The sequence below is a fragment of the Spinacia oleracea genome, chromosome 6 (genome assembly GCF_020520425.1).
Source record: "Spinacia oleracea cultivar Varoflay chromosome 6, BTI_SOV_V1, whole genome shotgun sequence".
NCBI classification, from domain to species: Eukaryota; Viridiplantae; Streptophyta; class Magnoliopsida; order Caryophyllales; family Amaranthaceae; genus Spinacia; species Spinacia oleracea.
Genome location: NC_079492.1, coordinates 86,509,006 through 86,520,770, shown reverse-complemented (window position 1 = coordinate 86,520,770; position 11,765 = coordinate 86,509,006). Strand labels below are relative to the sequence as shown.

General features: G+C 37.8%; 1 protein-coding gene and 1 non-coding gene across 2 annotated transcripts; both read right to left on the bottom strand.

The window, feature by feature from the left end:
* Positions 1-414: 414 nt before the first annotated feature.
* Positions 415-2,134, bottom strand: LOC110778765 (3-ketoacyl-CoA synthase 4-like). Its single transcript, XM_021983327.2, has one exon. It carries the CDS (start codon positions 1,985-1,987, stop codon positions 620-622), a length of 1,368 nt encoding a protein of 455 aa, XP_021839019.1. The 5' UTR covers positions 1,988-2,134; the 3' UTR covers positions 415-619.
* Positions 2,135-6,847: 4,713 nt separating this feature from the next.
* Positions 6,848-6,954, bottom strand: LOC130464628 (small nucleolar RNA R71). Its single transcript, XR_008925003.1, has one exon. It is a non-coding gene; the product is annotated as a small nucleolar RNA R71 (small nucleolar RNA).
* Between the last annotated feature and the right edge of the window lie 4,811 nt (positions 6,955-11,765).

Here is an 11,765-nt window from a genome sequence, read left to right as displayed (position 1 = left end):
ATTATTAACGGCTAATTAATGTGCATTTAGATTCCTCTATTTTTTTTATTAAAACAAGGAAAATGATGTTTATTTATAATGTTTTTAATTTTATCAAAAATCTGATATTGGGAGAATGAAAAAACTTTAATGTCCCAATAGAAAAGTGTGAGAGATTAAATGATCCAATAATAAATTTAATTGGTTAAACTAATCACTGGATACAAATTTTGATAAAATATTAAATCATTTATATGATAATATAAAATGAAATTTAAATAACATTTTAAAACACCCAAACAAAAATGAACGGAGGGAGTGAAAACTAAACTTTAAAGCAGATTCTGCCAAAAAAAAGAGCAGAAAAAGATTAATTCACGATTCACAAAGATTGCTCATTTTCCAAAATCGATTTTTGCTCCAACCGTTTATAGATTTACAGAAACAAAAGAAATTTTCACATAATAATTTAATGGTACATTTTTTGAATCAATATATTTTGCTTGTTACACAACCTACCACCTATGTAAAACTTTCACTATTAAAACCCTCTGACAATAAATTTTTAATTGTCAGATTGAACGAACAAATTAATTGACATATTTTTACTTAATGTAAATTACCATTTATCATTTACCAATTACCAACACTTGAGTGGGTACCTATGAATACAATCACTCCATGGATTATTGCGATCATCATTTGAATCTTGTAACGCCTTCCAAACCAAACTTCCAACCTTAAAACCTGTCCCAAATGCCAACATCCATACTCTATCCCCTCTTTTAATCCTTTTCTTGGCCTCAAAATAAGCCAACTCGTAGAACACTAGGCTACTCGACGTATTCCCGAACCGGTGGAGTGTCATTCGAGCCGGCTCCGTGACCGTGTCCTCTAACTTCAACACCTTCCCTACTTGTTCAATCACTGCCTTTCCGCCTGTGTGGATGCAAATATGCTCGAACGCAGTCGTAAAATCGGGTACCATTACTTTAGACTCGCCCCGAGTCAACACGGTGAGCGCCACCGATTTTACGTACTGAACGAGTTGACTCAGTGGGAGGACTCTTGGTGCTAGAGTAGTTAAATGAGACTTTAAGTTTTGACCCGCCACTCTAATTAAGTCCTTGGTGAGTGAAACACCGGAATTGCCCTTATTGTCCTCTTCTTGAAATGCAGCCTTGTAAGAACTATCATCGGCCCCATGGTGAGTCCGTAACGAGTGAACGAGTTGAAACTTGGCATCCCGGCGGCGACTGGGGTCGTTGGTGACGATCGCTGCCGCACAACCAACTCGGAAAATGCAATTAGTCACCAACATGGACCTGTCCTCACCAAAATACCAATTAAGGCTAATATTCTCCGTAACAACAATAAGGGCGTTTTGGACATTTCTTCCCGCGCCTCGTAAAATATGAGCTGCCATATCAATGGAGAGGATCCCACTGCCACAACCCATTCCACTGAGATTATAAGCTTTAACAGTGGGACCCATTTTATAATGATTAATTAATAAGGAGGAAAAACAAGGTTCTGGAGAAAAGCTACCACATGTGACAATAACAATATGAATATCTTTAGGGTCCATATTGGCTGTCGATAATAAATTATCAACAGCCGTGAACATACCTTCCTTAGCTTCTAACAATGCAAAGTCTAAGGAGCCTTTATTATAACCTTGAAAAATAAACGGAGGCGCGTAAGTCTCCTCTCCTAAACCCGATTTGTTATAGATGGAACGCATAAACTCTACACTCTTATGCGTAAAAGACCCGGTTTTCTTGACGAAATACTCACAAAGTTCGAAATTACATTTTCTATTGTTGGGAGGTTTATAGCAAGAGTAGTCCAGGAGGAGGACGGGGTACGGCTTAAAGAAAAAGTAGTAGACTAAGTAAATGAGAAGAAGAGGTAAGGAGAGGGAGATAATTGAGGAAGGAGGAATTTGGGATAATAGGAGTAGACATAAGAATGTTGCTTGTAGGAATATTTTTAAGGAAATCTTCATATTTTATTATTTGGGATTTGGGAAAATGGTTTATGAAATATAATTGGATGAATGAACAAATTAAAGAATTGGGTTGAGAATTTATATTGGAAGAAAGAGTTTTGAATTGGCAAGCATGCAGAGGGTTGGGGCAGCCGTGCAATAACTTCGGCTGGTTATATGTCTTCATTGTTCGGTTTTTTTACAGTTGGGGAAATGATGCACGGCGATTAATGGTTGGGTGTGCGTATCCAACTATGCATAATTCGATATCGCCCTTTTTTTTTAAATATATATATTTAATTATTCAGTCCTTTTATAGATACGTGGAATCAAAATGGCGTTTTCCTGTTATTTAATAGTGCCCGATCCATGATTATATATCCGATGTCAAGATTATAAAAATAACCAAATGTACGTCAAATTATTATTACGATGCATTTCTGTTTGCTATAAACACTTAGGCTCTGTCAATGGATCTGAAACTAGGGGTGTTAATTCGGACAAATGATTGGGTTTGGGTTTGGGTTGGGTTAATTGGTTCGAGTTGAAACGACTTTATTTGGTTATCGAGTCGGGTTCAAAATTTTAACCGATCGGGTCAGTTCGGGATGGTAAGCACGAGTTCATATTGGGTCGGATTCATATCATGTTGGTTATAGTTGGGTTGGAACGTGTCGGGTTGTAAACAGGTTTAGCTGTGTTGCAACAGTTTCTAACACATATTGGGTCGGGTTATAATCGGGTCAAGTTAGGTCGGGTTGTAAACGGGTTGTAATAGGCTTGGATCACACCGGGTCGGGTGGTTCATATGCTAATGGTCTAAAATGGGTCGGATTGAACATGTTAATTAATTAGCCGAGTTACATTAGGTTCAGGTTCTTATCGGTTTGAGTTCATATCTTGTGGATAAATCAGTAACGGGATAAATGCGTAGTGTGTTGTACTTCGTGTTAAGTCAATTATCCAGTTCAAAATTATACTCGACGCAAGATTATTACTAACATCACAATTTTCAATATGTTTATAAATTATAATATCGATGTCTTTCTTAGCGGATCGATAAGGGTAACGACTAACTTTAAAAATATTAAAAAAATATTAACAAAGTTAGTGAATATATTATATATAGTTTAGTTTAATAATCAATAATGATGAACTAAAAACTAATAAAATTTATCAATTTGTATTAGTTAATGAAACATTTTATTGATGAATTAATAACTAATAACGTAATAATTAAATATCGATAATGATGAACCAATCTAATAACTCTGCGAGTTTGTAATGTCTACCATATATTCATTGGTACGTTTAAACAACAACGAAACAAACAAGTTTAACAACGGAACAATTAGTTCAGCAGTTAATGAATTAAGTAGACTTAGTTAAAACAACGTAGTTCCGATTAGTTTCTTTGTTATAATTAAGCTTATAATGTATTCAATTAGACCAACTTAGTTTAATAATTGACTAATCGGTTGAATACAAGTCAATAAAAGAGTTCAAGAATAAGAAAATAATACGATGACATAAGTTTTATAACACTGTAAAGAATAAAGTACTATAAAATCTACAACTGATTACTTTGATAAGCCTATAACTTGTGAGTTGATGATCATAACTAGTTTAAACTAAAACACTATAAAACTATAACTGTGTAAAGATATAAATCTATAACAATATAATTGCATAATTATTTAAATACTTCGTATATAACTTTGTGAGATTATTAGTTTACAACTATCTAGATTTATTTAACTTTATAAGAGTATGTATAAGTTTACAACTATATAACAATGTATATATGGTAATTATATAACTATATAAGAGTATATAACTATATGAGATTATAGACCGGTTTACAACTATCTAATTCTACAAGATTATAACAATACAATAATAGTATATATTTATTGGCACTACTACAAAAATGTCCAAAGAGACCTCTAGAAACATACTCATTAAATTAGTTAACGGGTCTCTTTAGTTAAAAATATCTCATATTACAAATAATGGGTCTCTTATATTAACATGGGCCCACTTACTAGACAATAAAATATAAACAAGAGACCCGCTGACATAGATAAGAGGTCTCTTATATATGCGGGGTCCACCAGGCGAAAAAAAAGAGATTCGTTAGGTGCCATAACGGGTTAATTTGTCCCTAATTTAATTAATACGGATGTAGATGGTAGTGAAGGAAATGTGTCCTTCACCCAAGGTGCATTAAGTCTAATACCAAGGTTCAGATTAATTACAAACAATTAATTCAGTGAGATTATGTGAACGGAACAGCTAGCTGGAGCAATGCTTCCGATCAGTGAGTTCTAATCTATATTAGGCTCACAGCTTACTCTTGACTGAACCTATAAGGTCACACCAATGGCATGTAACAGATCACCGGATTAAATGAATCGAAAATTCATTTAATACCTTTTTGGGAATTAGTTCTGAAAAACGTAATATACCATACGGCCATGCATCGGAATCGTATATCGTATGGCGAATATTCGTAAGTTGGGCGAAACGAATAGTCGTTTCGTACGACGGTGATTCGTCGTGTACGATACGATAAATAATAGCCGTAAGGCGTTCATCGCGAATACGAGCCGCAACGGAGCTGCCGGCTCGTCGAGCCAAGCGCGCAAGGCCCAACGAGCCAGGGAGCTCGCAGCGCAGCGAAGCAAGCCAGCCCAACGAGTGCGCGCATAAGGAGAGTAGTGATATGTTCATTTTATATAGAGTTTTACCCCCGTCCCTTAGTACTTTTATGCATCAAATGAGCTCTTAGTAGCTGTTTTTAGTACTAATATGTGTTATTAAGTGTGCCTTGAGTTTCAGGATTACTTGGTGAGAAATTGGCCTTTTTAGGCTTGTTTCATGGCGATTTAGGCCACTACGCGATCCCTAGGGAGTTCGGGACGACTATCGTCGACTTGCGGGAGCCTTAGATGCTTATGGTCGAGCCCCGTAAGTTAGACTCGGTGTTATGGGCGAAGGTTGGTACTTTTATACAATCGCCCGGTTGGTCTCCTTTCGCCCACCGGGCGAGAGAAGGAGCTGCTGTGTTTTCAATGGGCTCCCGGCGGGCGGCCTTTGCCCGGTGACTGGCGGGCAGACAGCGAAAGTAAAGAGATCAAGGAATTTCATCTGCCTGACGGGCGAACGTCGTCCTGACGGGCGAAAGTCGAAGATTGTGGGACGTCTTATTTTGGTCCAGCGGGCAGACCTGCGCCCGACGGGCGGGTTTCGAGCTCCTCGCCCGGCGGGCGGATGTCTTCCCGACCGGGTGACGACAACCTTGGGCGGTTATGCGCTTATCTTGTTTCCGATTTTGGGCTTTATTTTGGGAAAACTATATATACTAGCCCTTATTATTTTTAGTGACATCTCTTATTCTAGTATTAAACCCTTAGTTTATTTCCCTTAATTGAGTTTTCTCTCTAAATTTGTTCCAAATACTTAGTTTTAAATTCAATCAAAATTCAAGCTTTCAATTTTCATTGTTCTTCATTTAGGTATTATTTCTTACTTTGATTCATTATCTTGCTTTAATCATGTTCTCAATAATATTAATTACTTTGTTCATTGATAATATGTGCGAGTAGTCCATTTTCTAGGGTTCGGGGATCCATGAATTAATATGAAGGGATGATTGAATGTTGTTGATTGTTGGTATTGTGATTAATTCCTATTGATTGGTTTCATTTACTGTGCAATTAGATTTGCGCAGGTTTAATTGTATTAGTCAAGCAATATCAAGTTAAGATTCGAGAGATGAAATTTGATGTTTAGGCTTGTGTCAATTGGTAGAATTGGGATTAATACGTAGCGAGAGCCCGTTAATTCTAAGTCTATGATTAGTATCGATTCGAGAGAGCTTGCTAGTCTAATTAATTGCTTTATTGATTATTGTCGATTGTTTATCATCCTGGATTGTTATTCGTTGGTGAACCTATGCCCTAGATCTTTTAATATCTGAATTCTTATTTGTTTAATTATTGTCGTAGTTTTAGTACGCAAATCAACCAAACTCTTGTTTCCCAATAGTCTAGACTAGTTGATTAATAGTACAAAGAACGCTTGTTTACCTATGGATACGATCCCTACTTCCCTTACTATTTTGTTAGTGGACTTAGGTTTATCTTTGATAAGGTGATACGACTTTAGCCTGTCAAATTTTGGCGCCGTTGCCGGGGAAACGGTTTTATTTTCTGTTATTAATTGTTTATTCTAGATTATTGTTTGTTACTTCTCAAGGAACCCCGGTTCCTTGAGACCGGATCTCACACCTGTTTGTAGTTTCTTTGTCTATGCCTAGGACCGTAGGTACTAGTAATCTTACTCCATTCGATCCTGAGCCCGAAAGAACCTTTCATAGACGAAGAAATTTCATTGTACAGTGTGGGAATTACTCTGATTCTGATCATAATATTGGCGGTCTTTTTTCCTTCAGATACAGATTCAGTTTCAGAGATAGAGATGGGTGACGAAACACCACCACCAGTTGAGCCAAGGCTTACAGACTATTCTAAGCCAAGTCTGTCTGTGCTACCGAAGGCAATCATGCCTTCTATTGCAGCTGAGACCTTCAAGATTGAGCCTGCATTGATCAACATGATTGAGAGACGCCAGTTCGGCGGGGAAGAAGGTGAAGACCCAAATCTTCACCTTCAATCCTTCATCCAATATTGCTCTACCATCAAGCAAAAGGGATTGACTCCAAAGCAGACTATGGAGATGCTTTTCCCGTTCTCTCTGAGTGGGAAGGCAAAGTTGTGGGTTAATGGGTTGAATCGAGCAGCCATGAAAATTGATAACAGGGAGTCTTTAGCCCTTGCATTCTATGTGAAGTATTTCCCGCCTGAGAAGACAGCTCGTCTGAGGAGCTAAATCATTTCTATTAGTCAACAAGCAGATGAGAGTTTGTTCGAGGTATGGGAAAGGTTCAAGAATCTACAGAGAGAGTGCCCACACCATGGTTTGGGTGACTGGTTCTTGATTCAACAATTCTACAATGGCCTGGGTAATGAGTCTAGACTTATTCTAGATTCAGCTGCTAGTGGGAGATTCATGCAACTTGCTGTGACTAGAGCTATGGAGGTGATTGAGGAGATGGCTATTCACAATGCCCAGTATGGGAATCCTAGAGGTCTATCTAATAGGGGTGGTAAGCATGATTTGAATTCCATAGAACAATTAACTGCCCAATTGACTGCTTTACATTATAAGTTTGATAATATGCAAGCACCAAATACTCAATCTGCTCAACCTGTTAGTGTAGCTGCAATGAATTCTCAAACTGTCAATGTCTGTGATAGTTGTGGGATGTCTAGTCATTATGCACAAGAATGTAGGAGATCTATTGAACAATGTAATGCATTCCAGGCCTACAAACAGAATAACCCGTACTCCAACTCTTACAATGAGGGGTATAAAAACAATCCCCTACTATCATACATGAGTACTAATATTGAGAACCCCCATCAAGTCCAACATCCACCACCACAACAATCATACCAACCACGGGGTAACTACAACCAACAGTCTAGTGGACCACCTGGGTTCCCTAGACAACACCCATCACCTTCACCACCACAACCTCAACCCACACAGTCTGACCCTATGCTAGTAGAGATGAGGAATATGATGTTGCAGATGCAGAAGTCTCTGAGTGAAAAGGATGCTAAAATTGATGCTCTTACCGCCCATAATAAGATCATTGATATACAGTTGGCACAGATGGCTACTACTCTTGCAGGGAGACCCCCAGGTCAACTCCCTTCACAGCATGAGAATAGAGAAACTGCAAATGCTATTACATTGAGGAGTGGTGGAGGTTATGACGGTCCTTCTATGACCGTCGAGGTTGATTCAGAGGTGTCTGCTAGTGGTCTGGTTAGTGAGGAAACCCCAAAGGTAGTCATGGATGATGAGGAAGTTGAGAAAGTAGTATGTGAAAAAGAGGATACAACTGAGGTTAAGAAGGGGACAGAAATTCAAGTACCACCTATTGTACTCCCCTTCCCAAACCGGCAACTCAAGAATAAGCTAGACAAACAGTTTGGTAAATTCTTGGAAGTGGTAAAAAACTTACAGGTAACGGTTCCTTTTACTGAATTAATTTTACAGGTTCCTGCATATGCTAAATTTATGAAAGATATTTTGACCAGGAAATGTGCTTTTTGTGAGGTAGAAACGGTAGCTTTTACTGAGGAATGTAGTGCTTATTTACAAAACAAGTCTCCACCTAAACTTAAAGACCCCGGGAGTTTTTCCATCCCACGTAACATTGGCACCGTTTTTATTGATAAGACTTTATGTGATTTAGGTGCTAGTGTGTCTGTTATGCCTTTGTCTATCTGTACTAAATTGAACATGGGTGAGTTTAAGGTTACTAATATCACTCTACAAATGGCCGACCGTTCTGTTAAATACCCCTTAGGTGTTTTAGAGGACGTCCCCGTTAGAGTAGGTAAATTTTGTTAGGTTATGATACATATGACAAAACATAAATCATGCGGAAAACCTTAATGCCAGGAAACATATTATTTACACATAATCAGTTAGCATAATTTAGGTGTATACACTTTGTAGCGTGCCCTCCCTAGCTGCGCCCGAACCGAACAAGAACAAGTCTTTAGGACTCCATGTGTCGTCCCTCCGTAGATAGTCCACAGCACGTCCGGATCCGCCTTAAGATTGACCAACTAGAATCGCCCTTAAGGTACTATAATTTTCGGCTAATAAGGGCAAGAATGTGACTGATTTTTCTGCTCAAAAATCACTGTTTTATTGTATGAATACTTGTTGAAAAACTCGTATATAAATTTATGACCCTAGGAATATATTTATAGAACCTTGGAAAGGATTTCGAATCCTGTTAGAATACTAATTAATTAATTAGAATCCTATTAGAACTCTAAATAATTAATTTAATCTTTTAGGATTAGGATTTAATCTATGCACGAATTCCGATAGCTTTAGGATTCGTATAGCACACACACACGTAGCGCACGAGCACCGCACGCCCATGCGCAAGCCTTGCGGCCCACGCTGAGCGCACAACGCTGAGGCCCATTGCTCGCAGCCCATCGCTGAGCGCGCGCGCCAGCCTTGGCTGGGCCTGGCCTTGCGCTGGGGCTGGTCGAGGCCTTGGCGTGTTGTTGGATGCGTGTGGCTTGCTGGGCGACGGCCTGGCTTCGTGCTGGGCCTTCGTCTAGCAAGCCTCGTCCGACGCTAATTCGTACGATACGCTTTCCGATTAAATTCCCGATTCCGGAATTCATTTCCGACACGAACAATATTTAACATTTCCGATTCCGGAATTAATTTCCATTTCGAACAAATATTTAATATTTCCGTTTCCGGAATTATTTTCCGATTCCGATAATATTTCCGATTCTGACAATATTTCCGTTTCCGGCAATATTTCCGATTCCGGCAATATTTCCGTTTCCAATAATATTTTCCGATACGTACCATGTTTCCATTTCCGGCAACATCTACGACTTGGATAATATTTATATTTCCGATAAGATCCCTATTTCCGTTTCCGGCAACATCATCATTTCCGGAGTATTCATTTACTTGCTTTTGACGATCTCAGCTCCCACTGAAACCAAGATCCGTCGATTCCGAATATCCATAGATGGAGTATTTAATGCCATTAAATACTTGATCCGTTTACGTACTATTTGTGTGACCCTACGGGTTCAGTCAAGAGTAAGCTGTGGATTAATATCATTAATTCCACTTGAACTGAAGCGGCCTCTAGCTAGGCATTCAGCTCCCTTGATCTCACTGAATTATTAACTTGTTAATTAATAGGAAATTTTGTGAAACACTACCTTAATGTTTGGACGTTTTGTGAATTACTACCTTATAAAAACTTTTTTATATTTTCCTACCTTATAAGTTCGATATGGTTTAGTAACACTACCTTGTAACAGAAAACGTTAAATGTCTCCATTTGTGGTCCCCACTCCCAACGACTTTATTCCATTTCTCTTTCCTCTTTCTCAATCTCTGTTCTCTAATTATCTTTCTCAATCTTTGTCATCTAATTTCTCAATCTATGTTCTCTTTCTCATCCGAATTCAATTCTTCTTCTTTCTTCTTCCCCTTGACAAGTAATTGTTCTAGCTTTTAACCTGCTGTATACTGGGTGCTTCTCTTCTGCAGCCACGTTCTGAGAAACTTACATTGATCGAATTTGTTATGATTAATTACATGCGAAGTATATATGAGGCAGCATTTGCTCTTGTTTCGATTTATATTATACCAAAATGAACAGAGAAATGACATTCCCCAATCTCCTACAAAAGACATGAAAAACCGTCTTTCATTAAACTAAGTTTTGTACTGTAATGGACTTCAAATTATGCTAGTATTACAATTGTAAGTAATGATTAAAAAGTAGATAAACAAAATTCATCAAAAATAATACTGTATTTTGGTAGTAAAAGTTAAGCACTTAAACAGGATGCGAAGAGCCAAAACAGAATAGAGATCAAATTTGTCTTACGAAAAAGGTTATGACTCAAATTTTGACAACATCTTTTTGTTTTAATTAATGCAACTAATCTTAAATAATGCAAACCCATCAACATGGGTCATATTAAAAGGTTGGAATTATGCTTATTACAACAACGTTGGATCTCCGACATGCAAATCAAGTCAATCTTGACATATAATATAACAATGTTGGAACAGAACGCTCCATCCGGTAATAATACTTGTGTTGATACTGCAATAAGAATTAATTAATAATGTCGCGACTAAAGTCGGACAGAATTGACACAACTATGAAGATACTGAAAAGCAATGGAAAAGAGGAAAGAAGAAGAAGAAGAGGAAGAAGAAGAAGGAGAAGGAAGAAGAAGAAGGAGAAGGAAGAAGAATTGAATTCAGATGAGAATGAGAATAGGGATTGAGAAATTAGAGGATAAAGATTGAGAAAGAGAAGTGGAGAACAGAGATTGAGAAAGAGGAAAGAGAAATAGAATAAAATCGTGGGGGTGAGGCCCACAAGCGGAGAGATTTAACGTTTTATGTTACAAGGTAGTGTTACTAAAACATATCAAACTTATAAGGTAGTAAAATATAAAAAAGTTTTTATAAGGTAGTAATTCACAAAACGTCCAAACATTAAGGTAGTGTTTCACAAAATTTCCTAATTAATACTGAACCACATTTATTAGACTTATCATTAAATGCATACTTGGACCAAGGGCATTATTTCCTTCAGTCTCCTACTTGTCCTTAGGGACAAGTGTGCATTTCCTAATTCCTTTGTCGCTCGATGCTTGCTCTTGAACATAAGGTAAGAGTTGTCATCCTTATTATGTCCAGAGGTGTTTCTCGGTTTCAGAGTTCAACTGATCAAATAAACAGATAATCATAGCCTATGATTCATCTGAGCACGACCATGCATTTTACAGTTTCTAGCTCTCCGAGTGGCCTTGTACAACTTTTAGCATCTCATCCCGATTTATGGGAGGACAATCCCAATCTTGCAATCTTCAGATTAGACTTCGTTTGATAGGTGATTACCTGAGCGTTGCCTTCATAGCCTCCTTTTACGGTGCGACGGTTGACAACGTCAAAGTAAGCAGTTATCAAACAAGTAATCTCAAATCACTCAGGTATTGAAGATTAGTGTCTAATAATTTTAATGAAATTTACTTATGACAGATTTTCATCTCTTACAGTAAAGTTTCATAGGTCTGTCCGATACTAGTATTCCCAAAAAAGTATCTATGCAAATGATTATGACATTGCCATGTCCACATAG